Source organism: Pelobates fuscus, chromosome 3 (genome assembly GCF_036172605.1).
Source record: "Pelobates fuscus isolate aPelFus1 chromosome 3, aPelFus1.pri, whole genome shotgun sequence".
Lineage (NCBI taxonomy): Eukaryota > Metazoa > Chordata > Amphibia > Anura > Pelobatidae > Pelobates > Pelobates fuscus.
In genome coordinates this window covers 344,607,779-344,629,430 of record NC_086319.1, presented here as the reverse complement: position 1 = coordinate 344,629,430, position 21,652 = coordinate 344,607,779, and the positions used below count along the sequence as shown (strand labels likewise).

General features: G+C 40.2%; 1 protein-coding gene across 1 annotated transcript in view; it reads right to left on the bottom strand.

The window, feature by feature from the left end:
• Nucleotides 1–3,462: 3,462 nt before the first annotated feature.
• The window catches only part of LARP6 (La ribonucleoprotein 6, translational regulator), a 48,214-nt gene continuing 30,024 nt past the window's right edge, over nucleotides 3,463–21,652 (bottom strand). The window contains exons 2-3 of the mRNA XM_063445711.1: nucleotides 6,898–7,108; nucleotides 3,463–4,759 (exon numbers count right to left, since the gene is read on the bottom strand). Coding sequence (XP_063301781.1) covers nucleotides 3,722–4,759; nucleotides 6,898–7,108 — 1,249 coding nt within the window. The 3' untranslated portion in view covers nucleotides 3,463–3,721. The remainder of the gene's footprint in view (nucleotides 4,760–6,897; nucleotides 7,109–21,652) is intronic.

Here is a 21,652-nt window from a genome sequence, read left to right as displayed (position 1 = left end):
TCGGGACACATTATAACCATAATGACATCCTAGGATTTGTCATCTGTCATGAAGGGGTTAAGGATGTGTTTTAAGGACAAAATCATTCCAGAAAACCTTCACTCTATTGCCATCTGTAAATGCTTGGTACAAGCACAATATCTTATTCACACCAATTTCTAGAACACTTCCAAGACATTACGGTGATGCTGTGACACTAACACACACAAACAACGTTTCCCTGTTCATTTGTAAATTCAGAGTCAGACCAGTCTGAAAATTTTGCAACTGGCCAAATAACAAATAAAAAACATTTAAAATAAAATATTTCAGGTTTTAGAAAGTACCGCTTACTCTGGTTATTAAATGTATCCACGAAGAGATGTGTGTTGTAGAAAAACTCCATAGACGGTGGGAAGCTGTGAATTAGGCCACTAAGTGAATAAACAGCATTTTGTCTGCTTCCCAACAGCTAATCGAGTGAAAGCTGCAGGCATTAACATGGTCACACCGTGACTCAGACTAATGCCTGCCTCCCCTGCTTATTTCCATTTTAACAAAAGACAATGAACTCCTGGCTTAGGTGATAGCTATAAAGGATTAATCGGATTTCAATATAACATTTCTTGCCCCCATTTATAGCACTAGCAGCAATCTATTCTATACCATAGAGATTTGCTAATCTAATACAAATGCTATTCACAGTAGGTGTGACAAATGGATAAATAAAAATGGTCAAATACCTTGCTGATAGAGCAGTATAGCTTACAAAACAAATGTACTGCTTTAATGCTGGCAAGTGTGCAGATTAAAAATTAGTTCCTCTACAAACAGAAAGTATATAGGAGGGCAAGTGAGGTTTTGATCAAATTTCATTCAGCAAAATGCATAAAAGTGAAAACGATCTATTCTGTAGTATAGTGGTTAGAAAGGATTGGCAGTGTGTCAACTACACGGATGGGAAGATTTGGTAAATGCAAAGATCAAAATAACGTTGAAGTTACCACTGTGGTTACAATTGATACCATGCAGTATTCTTGCTACAGCCAGATACAGGTGGATTGGTGGGAAGTTTATAGGACTGTATAAACTGGCCTTAATATGTATGCTAGGAGGAAGGTTGGTGCCCAGACTGGGTAAGTAGAAAGCATCTACCTCGCATGAGGAAAAAAAAAAACAAAAAAAACACAACTTCATTATTTTGTAAGTGTGGGTTTAAATATAGTAAAATATCATGAGGCCCATCATACTTTATTATAACGGACATTAACAAAAACACAGCTGTGTAAAAAAGTCAACTTCCGACAAAACAATATTGTAAAATCATGATCCAATTACTTAATTTAAAGACAGACTCTCAGCCTTTGCAACGAGGGAGGTCATATGATAAAAATTGATAAGACAGCCACTAGAGGGGGCTTGATCGACCCAAATGCAAGTGACGCAGAAGCCCCATAGTAAAGCATTAATTCAATCCTTTCCTATGAGAAAGTGTGAATACGCACACTCTGCTCGCTACGCATGTGCATTTTGTCCCCCGTGCTCCTCTAGGTGTAGAACTGGATTGGATAGGAACGCTGAGCAGCACCAAGGGAGCCTGGGACAGGAACATTACAGCGTTCGGAATACAGATTTGTATTTCTATAGTAATGACATACATACATACATACATACATACATACATACATACATACATACATACATACATACATACATACATACATACATACATACATACATACATACATACATACATACATACATACATACATACATACATACATACATACATACATACATACATACATACATACATACATACATACATACATACATACATACATACATACATACATACATACATACATACATACATACATACATACATACATACATACATACATACATACATACATACATACATACATACATACATACATACATACATACATACATACATACATACATACATACATACATACATACATACATACATACATACATACATACATACATACATACATACATACATACATACATACATACATACATACATACATACATACATACATACATACATACATACATACATACATACATACATACATACATACATACATACATACATACATACATACATACATACATACATACATACATACATACATACATACATACATACATACATACATACATACATACATACATACATACATACATACATACATACATACATACATACATACATACAAAAAGTTTTAAGAGGGAGAAAAAAAAAAAAAAAAAATGTTGTTTTAAAACCACACTAAACCAAAAATTCGGAAGCATACTTGATACTCTGTGATACACCCATGGCTTGGATACAAAGTGGTAGTTTGCCATCTATGATGGCTAGATTGGCAGGCATAGTCTAGCCCAGTGTTGTCCTACCCAACAGCATTATATTATGCTAACAGCAGTCCATCAGTTAACATACATAACCTAAAGTGCTCTCTCTAGACAGAATTCTAAAGAAATAAATCAATATGCTCTTGAGATTGCGCTTTTTTGAACAAGGTCTGTTACAGACTGGGATGCACACTGCAATAATACTGGAAGAAGTAATCAAACCCCTGAAAACGTTAGTAAGAGGGAGAAGTGACTAATGGCACTAGCTGCTCAAGAGTGCAGGTCGTATGTGAGCAGCCATGTGCACCCAGCAACAACCAAAAATAGAGTTAGTCTTGCTTTTCGAATAACTTGCAGGTCCCTACACATGGAATTGTGCCAATAAGGTGAAGTGATTATGGTGACTCGAGTGTTCCATGAATGTACTATGACTGCAACTGTTACAAGCAAAACCACCTTGATTAAGCAGAATCTCAGTGACTCAGATTATCTCAGATTCAGTCCTTGGTTCATTAACCCCTTGAGGACCAAACTTCTAGAATAAAAGGGAATCATGACGTGTCACACATGTCATGTGTCCTTAAGGGGTTAAAGGAACAAAAACTGCCTCATTAAGCTAAAGTGGTTTTGGTGACTATACTGTCCCTCTTAACTAGTTTTCCCTGATTGAGTTGTGACCAGATAACTGGAAATAAAAACACAGCATGGGGTAGCAAATAAGTGTGAGGCCCAGTTGCCTTTTCAATGCTTAGGGTATTTCCTTTTAATTTCACATCACAGCAAATATACATTCTTTATATACAGTTGTGTCTTTGGAAGTTTATGACTTGCATTGCATGAGGTCTAACAGCATCCAACTCAGCTAGTGGACAATCCTGTAAAGTCCTGACATTAGACATAGTGAAATAAAAATACATTACGTTCCTGGAATCAGAGCTTAGATGTGCCTTTATGTCAACAGCAATTGCTTTACATGAATCAGTGAAGGGAAAAAGAAAAAGAAAAAAAGCCTAATAAAAAATAAAATAAAAATGTGAAAAAAAGTGGTTTAAAGCAAAAATAAAAATAAAATAGAAAGCATTTTTACGGCTGCAAATGTACACAGTAGGCTTAGAAAGTAAACTGAATTTTTTTAAAATAAAAAACATTTAAAAAATAAAAATTAAAGAGAAAGAAAATAAATACAGACTTTAGATCAGTCTATCTGAAAATGCTTTCCTTTCCAGCTAAAAAATAATATGCAACCCAACACTACTGGGTTGGCTTGAAGCAATGTGTTGCATCACAAGTCACTTCAGTACAGAAGAGGCTGGTGGAATGCTGGTGCAACAATTTCCTTAAGGTTGTGTGGCATTCAGAGATTCTCAACTGGTTTATTCCTTTCGCTTCCACTGTGAAATCCCTTTGTACCATCAGGGCCTCTTGGAAGCCTCAGAACACCAGGTGGCAAGCCATCGGCATTCTGTATTTTCCTGCCTAGCATAGGACTACAAGCTGGACTTTTTTCTTGAGTTACAGTCTGAGCTTGTCTCCTTCTCTGAACCCAAGGACTACTTGATGGAGTAGTGCTACTATCAGAGGAATACTCTGTGCTCCTACGAGAGAATTCGGGACTCATGCTTTCCGCAAGTGGGGAATGCTTTGAGGCCTTCCGCTGCCCACTGGGGCTACTCCAAGGGCTGTTTCTGGGTGAGGCATTGGGGCTCAAATGGTTATTTGGGTAAGCAGATGGGCTGAGCTTGTTACTGGATGGAGTTTTTCTGCCAGTCATTGGAGAGTTTGGATTACTCTCTGGTTCGGATGTGGACTCATCACAGATATATTGAAGTTCTTCCACCCTTTTATTCAAAGATCTGTTTTTGCGAAGATTCTTTGAATCTTCTTCTTTACTCCTGTCTTTCTGTATCTTTTTCTTTGGAGGCTTCATACCAATCAGAACAACTTTAATACCATCGTCTGCTTCACTTTCTACATTCAATGTCTCGTGTGCTTTGATAGCAGCTTCTACCTCTTCGAACTCCACTATTGCACATTCCTTGGTCCCAACTTGACTGTATCTACTGCTGAACCTCTTGACATCTGATGGAAGATCCCTCCCTGGTTTCAAAATACGTATAGAGGAAATTACACCAAAAGTTCCAAAACTCTTGAGGAGCTGCTCCATTATCTTTTCCTGCATTCCACCATTCTCCTGTTCTTTATTTAAACATTGAAGCTCTGGAATAAAGTGGAGGTCATAGACTAGGAGCATCTTACTGGGAAGATTCTCACTAGGAAATACAGGAACAGGAGTTTTTCTACGTATTTTCCTGCCGTCTTCATTTAATTCAAGTAAATCAGAAAACCTTAAAGCGTATGCAGTGGTTCTCCAATCACGTGTGAGGTGTTTTACCTGTAGGAAACAGAGCAAATGTAAATTGCATTGGAATTTTGTGAACCGTCAAACATTAATCATTCTTCAATAGAATCATGTGTTAAATCACGGACATTTCCCAAGTACGGAACACAAACTTATCCGTCAATGTATATAAAAAATAAACACACACAAAACAAAAAAATAAAATAAAAAACACCACACAATTTTTAAAATGTTGTCCTTAATGGGACACTATAGGCACCCAGACCACTTTAGCTTATTGAAGTGGTCTGGGTGCAGTGTCCCAGGTCCCTTAACCCTGCAAACGTAATTATTGCAGATTAAGAAACTGCAATAATTACCCACTAGTGTTAACTCCACCTCTAGTGGCTGACTATCAGAGAGCCACTAGAGGAACTTCTGGATCATTAGACAGACGGTGGACATCTTCAAGCTATGCATGGGACATCCAGTGTCACCCAAAACTGAACGCCTCGCATGCGCATTAGGTCTCCTCCAGCTGATGGAGGAGAGAAGCGTAGGTGGAGCCCAAGCCAGTGCTGAGGGACATGAGCGCTGGACTCCATTAAATGTAATAAGGGGTTTTTAACCTCTTCTGCACCGCGGGTGGGGGCCACCAGATAGGGGGGCACTATAGTTTCCCCTTTAACTACAGAGCATCACTTGGCAATTTCAGAACCCAATGACAATTTTCGCAAAGATTTCATTGTAAGGTGTTCAAGGGTCTTGTTAACTGCTGTTGGAGATGCACAAAAAGTCAGAGCATTATCTATATTTAAGCACAGATTACAGAGACATTCATTATTGTGCTACTTCTGTTTTTCAAAGTGGACTTTAGACAACTAACTTCCAAATTAGGAAGATAATAAAAACAATTCCCAATACACTCCACTAATTGGGAGCGCAAAAGGAATAGGGAGAACTAAGGAAAAGTTAGCTTTAGAAACCCCCGTGTAAAATATCCCACCTACTAGAGAAAGGTACACCTAGTCTCAATGGGAAAATCCACAAGAATAAAAAAAAACTAATAGGACTCTCCCATCTGTAAAGAAAGACTCCAGCACCCAAGCTATGAACACCTCATAGGGAGTAAAGGGGAAAGGAGAGAGAACAGATCCCCAAGTGTGCCAAGGGAGGACTAAGGGTACACACAGAACATTGTTCTAAATTAACCTCCACAGAGTCTCTCAATCACCAGGAGCCAGACATATTGGGATTTAGGGGAGAAGTAAAAAAGCAAAAATAATGGCTATCCCGGTTTACCTTAGCACCGCACAAAGCTAGTGCCTTCTTGCACCAAAAAATCCCTATAGACTACAAATAATATACTTAAATCAAAAATGTGCATAGTGCTACCCAAGTGGTAAAAAAACAAAAAAAATTATGGTGACAAAAGAAACGCCTGGGCATTTTACTTATCCCCTGGATTTTCCCCATTGAGACCCTGTACCTTTCTCCAGTAGGTGGGATATTATACAAGGGGGTTTCTTCTGGTTTACCCCACAATAAAACCTACCTGCCCAGTGGTGGCTTTCTATACAGCAGAATGAGTAACTGTCGGACACCACCTTTCCACTCTATCCCCTAGATCAATTAGGCTTACACCTTTAATTGAGCAATTTGTTTTCTATTTCCTTTTTAACATCTTAATAAAAGCTAGGGGTTCTTTTTACGCTAACCTTTCCTCACTGTGCCCCTTCCTTTTGCGCTCCCTGTTAGTGAAGCGTATTGGTAATTATTTATTATGGTCTTATGGTCTTTATTATGGTCCCTTAGGGGAGCACAGTTTAGGTGACCGTCCTCAAAGGAGGAGAGATTCTGTGACACCTTTACTCCCCCCCCCCCATGGTTTCGTACGATAGCTAATCATTGCAGCTCTGGTTGAGTCATTGACTTATTAAGTTAAAGATTACTTGTCTTTAAGCCATTCTCACCCCAAATTTCTCCATCAAACTGCTTGAGTGACCAAGGACTGTGCATGGCCCATAACTCCATTAGCATGTACTTATGGCCCCTCCTTTAATTGTATTTTGTTGGCAACGTTAATTAAGGCAGTCCATGCCAATATAAAATGTCTAAAAACTAGATTATATAGCTGTAAACACAAAACCATGAAAAGAAAAAAAACGCTACGTATAGAAACTAAAACAAACCTTTTTAAAGGAGGTAAGTAGTTTAACGCTGACAAATCCCATTTTATTTCTTCTCACATGTTTTAATAGGAAGGCATCTTTCTCCAAGTTTTCATCAGAAAGGTAATATTCAATCTGGACTACAAGTTTCTGGATCAGTTCCGAATCAGGAGGTTGCCAGTTCTGATCCAGCTCATCACCATCATTCTCCCCTCCACTGGTAGCCGCCCCACTATTAAAGAAAGAAAAAAAAAAAAAATACATAGTTATTGTAAAGAGTTTGTTTTAATGGCCTTAAACAAAACAAAAAAAAAAAACACATAAAATACACTAAGAGCCTATTTGGAAGAAGCATTCCACACTCCAATTGAATGCTGTCGCAGTATTCTACACATCTGATTTTTGATTATCTTTCAAGCAGACAGACTTTCTATGAGCCAGAGAAAAACCAGGGGACTGGTGCATTAAAGGGCAGAGTTTATAAAATTATATATAAAAAACAGCTAGAGAGGAGACCATCAACAGAAACAGTGCACCTGACTTACTCAGACAGAAAAACTGTCTTTACACCTGTTTTACGTCATTCCTGACAGGAAATGGCATAGTGCATGGTGGAAATTACTCTATACATAATGCTTACTGTAATAGCTAGACACAGAGCAGAGAAAAGGGGTGTGAGAACCTGGCAATGAGGAAATTATAGGGCAGGTGACTTGCAATAGGCAAAAATCACAAAATGAGCTAGCCTAGAGCTAGTCTTCAAAGTAGAGTGATAAAAAAAAAAATAAAGATAAAAATCCCTGTGTTTACATCTACAGTCCACAGTGCACTTAGAATACGCCTGTCTTCTCCACTAAACCTACTTACAATGCTAGAAGGTTCCAACATTGCATACACTGTGGCACAGGGGTTCGCAAAACTTAACTGGCCCGAGCATAAAACCAGACAGATGCATGGTTCCGCTCATTCTACCCACCACCAGTTAACACCGTCTGTTTTGCCAGAAATATGAGAGTTCGTTCCAGAGGATAGTGCTCGCAGTCCTCACCACATCAGCAGTGACATACAAATTTGTTACGAGTTACTGTGCAAGCCGGGAAAGTGAACTTCCTAACTCCCTGGTGGAGAGTACTTTTAGATAGACACCACCATAACCATGGTCAGTGACTGTCAGTACCCTGCAATCAGCCAGTACAATAAGGTAAAATGATGGTTTCACTTTTATAATCTGACCTATGCATCTGTTTACAGATTACATTTTTCCTTATATAAAATTTGTTAAAGGATTTGGTTTTAATCAATACATATGTAACAGACTGCTATATTTTACTGTTTTGCTTTAAGTTTTGAGATATTGAACTTTGAGAAAGGGCTAGGATGGCAGGAAGAAGAGGACAGGGGAGAAGCCATGTTCTCCGAGTCTGCTATAAAGAAAGTGTGTTCCTACCTGTTTCAATTGTCTATTACTGCTGGGACAGTGAGATAATAACAGGGGAAGGCTAATGCAGTGCAACTACAAGAAGTTGGAGACTGTCTACTGCTCTGCTAGGAGAATTAGAAGACTGTCATTTTATGTTCAACTCCCTGCAGATTCTGCACCTTCCTGCAGGAGTGTGAATGAGCTCTTGCATCCTGCCAGCAGAAGGAAGAGAAAGGATTGCCATTGCTGTTCTGCTGCTGTCCTACATTCTGCTGGATCTCTCTGGAGATATCTGCAGTTACAGAAGTCACTCCAAGGTACTGTCTCCAGAGATTGCTTCAGGATTCTCCCTTATAACTGTATCTGGGTAGCGCTACCTGCACCTAAGGGCCCCTACGTTGTGCACATAATTTACCTGCAGGTACCTGGAAGTTTAACTGTTCAGATGTAGTTACTAATGTTATTTAGGGAGGTTTGTGGTCTGCATTCCTGCTGCTAAAGACTCTTGTGACTGTATCATTCCTACATCAGGGACTTAATCATCACTCAGCATCAGCCAGGAACTGCATTGTTATAGGCGTCTCTTTAACCACAATACAGAGTGTATTTCCATGTCTATTTATTTTATGTCTCTGAGTTATTAAGTGGAGGGTACTCATCTACTCAGTGGGGTGGGTTCCCCATAAATAGAAGTTGCACTGAGTGGAGGCACTGCGTCAGAACAAGATGTCCCGATCTCCCAACTATAGCAGAGGCTCAGGATCCCTGTCAGCGACAGAAGAAGGTGTAACTGCTGCTAGCTACGGCTTGTTGCCAGGAGCAGGGCAAAAAAGGGTTACACATGCAAATTAAAAAAAAAAAAAGTAAAAATCCACAATAGATTAGTTCAAACTCAAGGAAATCGGTCTCAATGAAAATGCTTGTTCTTGGGTAGAACATTGGCTTAAGAGAAAGCTTTTTTTATGCAGCCCCACTAGTAAAGGCATGATATCCTTATGCTACTCGTTTTATAACGCCAAGCCCCTAGTTAGATTAAAACATGTTGTCATGGGAGACGGAGTTGGGTGCCCAGTACGATCTAGAAGAATGGTTCGTTTTTTTTAAAGCTTTAAAAGGTATTTCGTATTGCACCGACCACTTTGAAAATCATTATAAAATTTTATATCGTTGGTACCTGGCCCCGTCTAGATTGCACAACATGAACAATATGTATTCTGACCGGTGTTTGAGAGATTGTGGGGGTGTGGGCAATATGGCCCATATTTGGTGGTTCTGTCCTAAATTAACTAAATATTGGAAATTGATTCACGACCTAATTATTAAAGTGGACAGGACCATTAGCATTTTAACCTCGGAACTAGCCTTATTTAAAAAAAACTCCCGGAGTCCATTAATAGAACAGACAAAATAATCATAGGTCACATTTTGATCGCTGCTACATCCTGTTTACCTAGACATTGGAAGTCTCAAGATGTGCCATCTCTCAGGGAAGTTTTTAATCTGATTCTAGAAAACAAGGCACACGAATTATCGCATAGAGCTAATATGCGTGGTTTCCCAATATTAAAATACAATTGGGATAAATGGGAAGAAAAAAATCAAAACAGCATATGGTCTTTGACATATTTGTTCTTAAAGTGCATTGATGTAAAAACATTTTTTATTTATTTTTTTGCCATATACACTGTTATGCCTATTTTAATATTGGATGGTTATTCTTTTCCATTTCCAAGTTCCCCTTCCCTTCCTACCCCCAATACAATGTTTATATTCTTGTTGTTATACAAATATGTAAAACTTTAATAAAAATTATTTGAAAAGAACATTGGCTTAAAATTAGAGAACAAAGATTTGTCATTAAAGCGGCACTGTCATGGGCAAATCCTGTTTTTTTGGGGGGGCCCTATATAAGAATGGTGGTGGTGGACTACTGTCCTCCCCCCCCCCCGCTCCCACCCCTGAGCGGTGGGTGGGGCCTAAAAAACAATAAGGGGGGGGGCCCTAGTGTCCTCCCCCCCCCCCGAGCGGTGGGTAGGGGCCCTAAAAAACAATAAAGGGGGGACCTCACTGTTTAATAGACATGCCTCTACTCACGGTATAGCGAGTAGGGGCATAATTTACTAATACCAAGTAATCTTTACTTGGTATTAGTAAAGTTGGCTGAAAGACCAACTTAGGTCTTTCAGCCTTTTAGTAGATAGCTTCCTAATAACGTGGGAATTAGGGAGTTATCTACTAAGGGGCTGCAAGATGCAGCCACAGCACGAATAGGATCGGAGTTTCATTCATTCGAATGATATTGCGATCCGAACAAAGTCACGAATTGCATCCTAACACGAATGGAGAAACTGTTCTCATTCTGTTAGGATGCAATTCGGCAGTTTTGCCGGCACACCTACTTCTAAGAGTTATACATATCTAGGTACGATCCTCAAAAACAAACTACTACAAAACCTACAAATTAAAAATGGATCCGTGCACATTATTATATTAGAAAAACCTCAATTTCCATAAACTATGCAAACAATACATCAAAGTAGACTAGACATCCTATTCTTTGAATGCCCAATTGCTCTAAATAAATAGAGTTGTGACCAAGAGCCTTCAATCCTTAAAGGACCACTATAGGAACCCAGACCACTTCAGCTCAATGAAGTAGTCTGGATGCCAGGTCCCTCTAGTTTTAACCCTGCAGCTGAAAACATAGCAGTTTAAGAGACACGGCTATGTTTACATTTGAGGTTAATGCAGCCTCTAGTGGCTGTCTCACTGACAGCCGCTAGAGGCGCTTCCGCGATTTTCACTGAAAATCACAGTGAGAAGACACTGGACGTCCATAGGAAAGCACAGAGTAATGCTTTCCTATGGGCGGATTGAATGCATGCGCGGCTCTTGCCACGCATGCGGATCTGACATCGGCAGGGGGTGGAAAGTTCCCCAGCACAGAGGGAGCCCGGCGCTGGAGAAAGGCAATTGGCTGAAGGGGTTTTAACCCACTCAGCACAGCGGGGGGGAGGGGGGGGCACCTGGTGACTCCATAGTGCCAGGGAAAAAGAGTTTGTTTTCCTGGCACTATAGCTGTTCTTTAACACCCTGAACCCACAACAGATTTGGCAGCGTTCATTCCGCCAAGGGCTGGATTTCCATTGGGCAAAGCAGGCAGTAGGGTTTGATGCATGTTAAAGGGACAATCCACTGCCTAATTACAATACAAAAAATAAATCAGTTTAGTAGATATACCCAAATGAATATATGCATGCATTTAATCATTTAATTAAGTTTTTTTTTTTTTTTTTTATTTGGGGTACATCGAAAAACCGCTTGCAAAAGGTTTGTCTGCCATCTTTGCAAAACCTCCCTTCCCCATTCCTGACTTTCTGTGGCTGTCCAATAACAGGCTTTTTAACACAGCTCATTAAGATGTCTTTGCAAGGCAAGTGCTCTGGGCAATTGGCTGCATCGAGTTTAACTCCATTTAAAAATCTATTTTGTAAAACTGGGTGGGGGAGGGTAGGAAGGACACTTCACACAAAGCATATCAGCAAACTAAAGGTCTAGACCAGGCTTCCTCGAACTTCGGCCCGCCAGATGTTCCTGAACTACAACTCCCATGATTCTATGAATGAAATAGATAGGCTGAGAATCATGGGAGTTGCAGTTCAGCAACATCTGGAGGGCCGGAGTTTGGGGAAGCCTGCTCTAGTCTAGAGTGTCCTTTTAAGAGCACACCTATAGTGGTCCTTTAAGGATTGAAGGCCCCTGGTCACAACTCTATTTAGAGCATTCAAACAGCCACTAGAACGACTTCCGGGTCATTAGGCGTCTTTTGGTCGCCTAACTGATGCTGGACATCCTCACATTATGCATGAGGATATCCAGGGTCACCCCAAACCCTGTCCCCTTAAATCTGCAATGGTAATTCTTGCTGTTTTTCAGCGCTGGAAGTGGGTAAGTATAGTAAGGTTTTTTTGACATTCAATTTTAATTGCAGTTTTTTTCGTTATAGCAGTGCATAGTTGGGTACAGCAAAAAAGAGAAGGGACAAGGTGTATATCAAATTTGGTACAGAAGACAGATTAGATCCCAAGAGGACTAGCGAGTCAAGGTAGAGACATCCAAACATTGACATTATTATATGATGTTAGATTAGCTTTGGCAAAAACAGTGACATTGCTTGAGAGCCTAGTAGTGCAGCTACAAATCTGCCATGCAAAAACAAATGGCAAGCTACAAACATCATAAAAGCTACAAATACGCTGCAATGGTTGTTCAGTATTGACCAAAATTGCTTTTTTTTTTTTAGGGCAGATATCGATAATTGGTGGCCATTCAAACCAATAGCTGGTACCGGTGTACATTTACAGTTTTGAAAGTACAGTTTTAAAAATAGAAAATTTCTACACAAGTCTGCCATTAACTGAACCGGTTTATTTAATTACAGTATATTTTATTGAGTGGTAAATTCAGAGAAAATCCGTCAGTCAGATATTTAGAATATGCGTTTAGTGAATGCAACATGTGTGTTGTGGCTTTAAAACAGAGCACAGCAGTTTCAGTGTCCATATCCAGTCCATCTATACTGAATGGCAAGAGAACGTAGTGATATGGGAATTTGCACATACCGAAGTCAATAACTAACATGTTGAAGTGGTTATCGTGCCTGCAGTGTACATTTAATTGGAGTATGCAAATCATGTACAATACGAACCATATGTGGGCACAATGTAATTTCACAAGTCTGGGTAGGTAATGTGGTATGAAAACCCAAGTGAGTATGAGTCCATGAGAAAATGGTAGAAAGGCGATTTAAGAATTACAGAAAACGTGTGGGTGGTGCATGGGGTAAACATGAGGTGTTGAATCAATCAAAATTCACTGAACTGCAAAATGTAAACCAATAGTTGACTTAAATATTTTTCCCAAATCAGGTACTTTTATCTATAACTTTGCAATCTAATTTCTAGTTCAGTGTTTAGCGAATAAACCCCATGTTGTTCCTGCTTAAGCTACGGTACAATAATAGACCTGAGGTTTCCAAAGGACAGAAGAGAAAAAGCAAGCTATTTAAAGCTTGGCTCACCCACCTAGTGGCTACAGAAAAGTGCAAGACATTTTTGGAATGTCGCTTGACACCTCTGCTCCAGCAGACATAGATTACAGGAACTAGGAGTGGTAGAGAGAACTAAAGGGTGGAAATACCTGTATTTATCTTGCCTGATGTAATCATCCTCACTGCAGCTGCCTCCTTCTATTACTCCATTTTCCTGATAGCCATTCTCAGCTGTAGTAGCCATGTCCATCAGATCTACACAACCTCCAATTCCATAGCATTCAATTCCTGGAAATGTTCCATATCCAAAATCAACCTCTAGGGGGAGCCCAATACTCGCCTCATTTTCTAGCTCTGGCCATCCATTGGCAAGTGTGCCAAAGTTATCACCTGGATCTAGTGGTGGCCATATATTTTCATCAATATGTGAACCCAAATCTATGGATGAAGAGAATGAATCCTCTAGGTAATAAAGTGTGCCTAAAGCCTCATCTGCCAGCCATTCCCCAATACCTAACAAGGACCTAGAATTTCTTCCAAGTACAATTTCAGACATCAAGTTCCTTTCAAAAATGTGATTTAAATCAGTCTCTGAGGCCTCCAGAGACTTTAACATCAAGTCAGAATTGATAGCCAATTCTGTGTCACACTTAGCCATTGCGTTTTGGAAAGGGACCTCGTTGTGGAATGAGGTTTCTAAAGGGCTTGCAAAGTTTTTGATTATACCAGATCTAGAAGTAGAGTCTATTTCTTCAACAATCTTGTATTCCTGAACTGCAGTTAAGTCATATTTAGAAGAGCCACCATCAACCTTTATACATCCCTGGTGTAACTGCCCATGCTTCACTACTGGTTCCATCTCATGACATGATCTGGAAAGCCCCAAGCTCTTCTGCAAGGTCTGCAGCAAAAATGGAGAGCATAGGTGCCAATCAACAGTCTGCCAGGATTCCCAAAAATGTTGAGTTCCAACTTCCCAAGGGGAAGAGGCTAGGCCAACCTGATACTTTACAGCAGTCTTTTTCTGGACACCTGCATGCAGCCCAACCTGCTCCTTCCTTCTACAGATGCAACCAAATCTCATTCCCTCCAATCGATCACCAGGCCACAAGAAATCCTGCACTGGAAGAGGTAGAAGGATTAAAAAGCAACGAAGTGAAGCTTTCATTAACTGATACATCTTCACAGTCACACTTTAAACAGAATTAGCCCTGCACTGATAAGTGGTTGCTAGCATTAAATGATTTCTTCCTTCAACTCTAATGTTTCCTATAATGTTGGCGACAGACAGGTTAATTGCCCCCATAACAGAACAAAAAACACAATTAGTTTTACTGCAGTCACATGTGCAGAGATACTCCCCTATGGTTAGTTAATGCACACATCTTGATGATCATCAATACATTTGGGCAAACTACTCCATTAAGTTTCTAGCACTGGTGTCCATTGCTATTTATTGAAAGAGGCCAACCCAGGCACTGAAATGAAGTCTGATTAGCTTAAATATAGAGGAAGTGTCAGCTGACCAGATTCCCCCTACCCTCAATAACCCTTAGCGTGCCAAATAAGCTCAATAGCACAGTTTTAGTAAAGGACACATTAGTTATGCCAGAAAAAAACATTGACAGAGAGAGTATACTAAACATGAAAAATACTTTCTTATTGAAACCGTCATATATTTTGAGGGATGTGTTCAATAAGCCGAACAAGGTAATTTTTCTTTTTTATTTTAGGATTGCAATAAGAGAGCTCAGGCTTATTCACTAAACAGTGAATTATCAGAAGATGAACAAGGAACAGCAGGCCTAAATAGACAAATTGGGAGACATTCTCCCAATTCCAGCTCAGCTTTCCTGGCCTTAAACTTGAAATTCCCTTCCTGACAATTCAGTTTTTACCGAATAACTCTGAAATGGTTAATCACTGACCTGTGATAAGTGGTGGAACCAAGAAAAGCATTGGGGATTTTAGGCCAAAGTAGCCGATTTAGAATTCAAATGATTTGGGCTTATGGTTACCAGTTTTTTCTCAGTTCTAGACAGCATACAGTGCAGCAAATATACTTTTTTTTTTTTATAATTCGGGCAAAAACTTACATTTAGTCAAAGGTTGGCTAAGCCTACATTTAGGAGGTTGGTATTGAATCCACTTAAATTCAGTATTTTTTTTCGATAAACCTGTTTAAAATATACCTAAAACTCAAGTATCAGTCAATCCTGGGGCTTCCAATTGCTGTCATGACCTGAGTTTTTATTGCATGTGCTTTTTTTTATTAAAGAAATCAAATTAAACTTGGATTTCAAAAAAGCAAATGTATAGATTTATTGTAAAGATGGTCTTTCGATATGTAAGATGTTTTAATATGTATTGGGTTATTGTCTGTGAATGACCTGATAATTACTGTGACTCATGCAAGTGACATTTCATAATTCAATACATATAGTCTTAGCTATCTAATTAGAGATAGGGGTTTCTACACTAAACATTGAATTGAAGGAAAATAAACACCAAATCGTAAACTTTATACTGAAATAATCAAGCTGTGATAATAGCCGAGTGGGAGGATTTTTATTACCAAATTTGTTCTAAATTTAAATTTGCAACATATTTACTAGCTGAGTTGTTGTTTTTTACCTAACTCGCAAGTTGTTACGTAAGAAAGTACGAATTTTAAATGTTAGTCTAAAACAGCTGTACTGAAGACATCCTTGAACATCTGTATGTTTCCATGAGCACCTGCACCAGAGCTTGCTTTGCTTGCCATATTTCTCATCCACGAGTTAATGGACACTCCATGAAAAGTGCTTCCCCGAGGTATGTAGCAGAAAGGCAATCAAATCACTTCTAACGATGGCCAGCTGGGAAATTCCTTTTTGATTTATGAACTGATTTCCTTCTTTGAGCATAGTAATTAATCACAGTGTGGGTAGAACTTTTCATGTAATATCGGCAGTATGTACAAGTAGGATTGAACAGTAAATCGTGTTTTACTTAAAGTCTTATAATTCTACATGTAAGTGGTAAACACATGGAAAGTTCTGCTATGACACAGTCATGGAGAAACCTGAAACCAGTTAATTTTGGATTCCTCATTGATTACTTAATTGATTTCCAGCCCACAGCATATGAATTCTATATACGACTGGGCAACACCTTCATGTATTGTTTATGAGCACAAATAATTTATCATGGGGGTTACGTGTAAAATTGTGATGCATTCACTTTCACGTTCATGCCAGTTTTGTGCTCATGCGCCATGTAAAATTGGTACTTCACCCTTTTCTCACCATTTCTGTAGTGCACCAAAATAATCTGTCTTTCCACAACTTTTTGTGGCTTGAAAGGCAAGTCTCCCCCTGTCATGATATTTCAGCCCTATCTGCTGCCCATGGATGGGGCAAAATAGGTGGGGTAACTGGCAGTATAAAATGTTAGCCCCCACTAGCTGCCCAAATTGCATTTTAGTTGCATAAATTGCTATTAGTAAGTCTCCCTCTGCCCCCCACAGGTTAGCCACCCACCTTATTGAGAATTTTAACGAAAGATAAGATCTTTGTTCGATGAGGTGACATCAACAATTTTTTTTTGTTAGATCAACTCTAAAATATGCAATATTAACAATCATTTTCAGGGGGGCTAACCCGTACCCAGCCTCCCCTCAACAAAAACTTGCACAAAATGTTGTTGATTATGATAGTTCTGCGTTAGATCAGGTTTGTTCAGGCAAAAATATTTGTTAGATCTAGTCTAATTACTGAGATATTGCATATATAATTAGGGGGAGAGCTGCGGGGGGCTGCTCCCCCCTCCCAACTGAAATTTGGGCAAAATGTTACTAATTTAGTAGCTATTCGTTAGATCAGGTAAGATCCACTGCTTTTTGTTAAATCTATCACACAAGAGGCGGTATTCACTGAACGACTTTGTGGGCGTTAATATTGCATATTTTAGAGTAGATCTAACGAAAAACAATGTTGATCTAACCTGATCTAACAAAGATCTAACAAATGGAATGTTCTTTTGTTAAAATTCTCAATATGGGGGCGCTAACACGGAGGTGGTTGTCCCTCTTTGTCCATTTGAAATGTTGGGAGGTATGCGATTAGCCTGGTGTGCATTCACAGCACACTGACACCCCTCTCCACCCCTTGGGGACAGGGCCCTCTCCATTTTTGTGCTGGTCCATTCCTTTGATGGGCTGTAAATGGACTCTCCAAGCATCACAGAAAACTGTGTTTCTTCCACAGGTTATTGTGCAAGGAGGTCCTGTGTCACTTCCTTATTGCTTGTAATGACAGATATTTTTACAAAAATCTCTTGTTTGAATATTTCACAGGCAGAAGCTACGGTTGAATTGATCTTTCTTTAACACATTCTGTCAATATAGTGTTTTGTTTCTGTAACAGGCTACTCTGACAGATACCGGAGATTACCATTAGCGTGCACTGCAATCATTAATCTGATTATCCGTTGCCTAGCAACGGTTTCTACTTCTGACACTGTCCCTGCTGGCGACCCTCTTCTCACCCTGAATATGGCTCTTTCGCTACCTCACAAGTCTGTTCATCAAAGTACTCCCATCTGTGAGCAGGGTCAAACATGGCATTTGATGAATATTGCTTTCCAACTCCAACTGTCATGCCAGATATTTGGTGTCATTTTTGTAGAAATAAAAAACACCTCTCTAAAAAATGCTAAACTCTAATTTACATTTTTTATACTGATCACCTTCCTGGTTATTGCCATGCACTCACATAATGGCACTACTACAAGGGATGTGGCGACACCCAAAAACTGTAGGCTACTGTTCACATTATTTGAGGGCACCCTGTCCATTCCTGGAGGCCATATTGCAGATGGAGGAAGTTATCACCATTTGAGTATATCTTTTAACTTGTACATTTGATTGTGATCGTATCGTGCAATATGAAAGGATCACTAAAGTCACCCAGACCACTTCATCTCTGGTCTGGGTGCAGTGGCCCTGTTGTTTTTAGGGTTAAATACACCTCCAGCGGCTGTCTCACAGCATTATTTGATTGGAAGAAAGCAGTGTTTGGCTGCGCGTAACCTAGTTCCAAACCATTGCTTTTCAGTGAGAAGCAATATGTTGGTGGAGATTGTAGGTGATGTCTGCTTGGGTGCTGACATCACTAGAGGCAGGGCTGGAGGCCGCAGCGGAGGAGCCCCGTTGCCGAAAAGGAGGTGAGTAATCATTACTTTAATTTCTATGTTAGAATTTCTTCATGCCGGAACAGGTGAACATAAGGGAATCTGTGGTCCCTTAAATAATGTTTGTTATTTTAAGGACTATAGGTTACCTTCACGGAGGAGTAAGACAATATATAAAAAGGAGAGAAAAAGGGCAGGCTAATTGAGCTGTTGTTCGTTCTCACCTCTCTTGCTCCTTGTTTTTCTCAACATATAAAAAGGAATGCAACCCTCCCCACTCTTACCCAGAACAACATGAACGTTTTATATATATATATATATATGTATATGCTTCTTACTATTTGTAATATTGAATCTGTACAGTAAATGCTTACTTGTATCATACAGCAAATAGATATGATGTTCTGTAATTCTGTACAGTAAATAGATATGATGCTCTATAACAGGGCTCAGAAACCTATGGCACTCAAGGCTGCCAGAACAGGCTCTGGCCTATGTGGAGTCCCAGTGGGATTTCAGATATTTGCTAGTGCAAACTGAGCGGTGATTGCAGGTGGTGAGGGACAATCCTCAATCTACACATTGCTGCACTTAGAGGAAGTGATCTCAGATTACTTCCTACCAGCACTTGTGAATGGGAATCCACACTGCCTGACGCAGGTACTGCAGCTCCTGCCATTGACCTGTACCTGATCGGTCCAGTCCACAATAGACCCCAGATAAGCCACACACACAGATATATATATATATATATATATATGGAACATGGGGGGGTGGTTGCACTCACCTGAACATGCTTAAATGGGGTGCTGCTGGGGGCCATATTATACAATGCAGAGAGCCTCAGATGGAATTTTTTTCCCAAGTAAGTGGGCTAATCTCATAAGAGCAGACATTAGACTGTGAGAGTAGGACCTGCCAAAGATGGGGTACATTGACGTTGTGGCAGGCTTATGCAATGTATGATCATATAATGTAACTAAATCCCCATTATTTTTTGCCTAGATAAGGTGTTTTTAAATAAAACCGTTTAAAAACTAATACAATCTGTCAACATTGAAGTTGCTGTTTAGTAGATAGGAGAGTGCGCTGGATCTTGTGTATTGTTTATTATATATATATATATATATATATATATATATACAGAGCTGCAGAAGAAGCTGCCCCCTCATAAAAAATACTACAAATAGCCTACACACAAACACACATACAGTCCCCACAAACTCAATAACACTGAATCCACATACATGCACACAACCCCACAAACAGCACCACACATACACACACAACCACAACACACAATGTGACATATCATCCACACACACAATTCCACAAGCAGCCCCCTTACACAGCACACATTCATTGGTATCATACCCATCTACTCATGAACATATACAATATAACAGCCCACATACACACACAAATACAATGCTACAAAGCAACTGCAGCACCCAAAAAAACCACACGAGCACAATAAGGCAACATACACACCTCAATTGAAAAAAAATAGGACTGGTACGCCAAGGGACTTAAAGGGACACTCCAGTGCCAGGAAAACAAATCGTTTTCCTGGGACTGCAGGTCCCCTCTTCCTCCCACCCCCCATCCCATGTTGCTGAAGGGGTGAAAACCCCTTCAGTGACTTACCTGAGACCACCGCCGATGTCCCTCGGCGTGGTTTAGGGTCCGCCCACGCTCCTCCCCCGCCGACGTCAGCCAGCGGGGGAGGCCGATTGCGCATGCGCGGCCGCCGGCAGGATGAGACCTAACGCGCATGCGCGGCAATGCTGTGCACGCGCATTAGACCTCCCCATAGGAAAACATTGAAAATGCTTTCCTTTGGGGATTTTAGCGACGCTAGAGGTCCCACCCCCCAATCCCTAGTTGCTGAAGGGGTGAAAACCCCTTCAGTGACTTACCAGAGGCAGCGACAGGTCCCACGTCGCTGCTTCCTCCTCCCCCGCCGCTCCTCCTTCTGCTTACGTCGGCCGGTGGGCGAGACTGATCTCGCCCGCCGGCCGAGGAGACCTAATGCGCATGCGCGGCAGCGCACCCCATAGGAAAGCATTGAAAATGAATTTCAATGCTTCCCTATGGGGAATAGAGCGACGCTGGAGGTCCTCACACAGCGTGAGGACGTCCAGCGACGCTCTAGCACAGAAAACCTGTGCTAGAAATCAGGAAGTGCCCTCTAGTGGCTGTCTAATAGACATCCACTAGAGGTGGAGTTAACCCTGCAAGGTAAATATTGCAGTTTATAAAAAAACTGCAATAATTACACTTGCAGGGTTAAGGGTAGTGGGAGTTGGCACCCAGACCACTCCAATGGGCAGAAGTGGTCTGGGTGCCTGGAGTGTCCCTTTTAGGATTTTGTTTTGGCACAGTACTACTAAAAGGTTGTCTACCCCGGCTCTACAGAGATCTAGATCGTCTTCAACACAACGCTATGTATGTCCTTTGTAAACATTAAGGTGCAAATCTCCATGTCCTTCTCATACTTTATACTGTTCATTATCTCAGCACCAATTTAAAAACAGTCACTATCAGCTTATACCTATCCCCTCACTGTATGATATCCCTGAGGGAAAATACACAAGCACTTCTACACTCTTTCATCAGAGAGCTTGTATAGAGCTTTCACTATCGTAAGTAGCTTCATTCATACCCTCCCTCCCCCACAAATCAATGTACGTCAAGCTAGGAGAATCTTAGTAGGTAGACAAATCGAAACTGCAGCTCTCTCATATATCTGCTAGGCAGGAGATTATATGTGTACACTGTACATTGTTGATATCAATGGGAAGACTAGGATAGGCTGTGAAACCTTAGCTACTTCCTGCTTCCTGAAAAAGCTACATATTTGCGACAATCTGTAAAAATGCAATTAAGATTGATTTTTTTCTTTTAACTGGTAACTTCCAGTTTGGTGTGTCCCTTTAAATTTTTACTACTTTAGACAGACTAGCATTTTTGCCAATACATTTTGCAAGGAGTTTCTCTGAATTGCATTGCTTTGAATCTGACACTCCACAGCCAATACGTTCTATCCAAAACTAGGAATAATTGTTATTTTTAATGTCGAAAGGAAATTCCACTTTAGTACAAAGAGGGGATGGACTGCCGGTGCCTGTGAG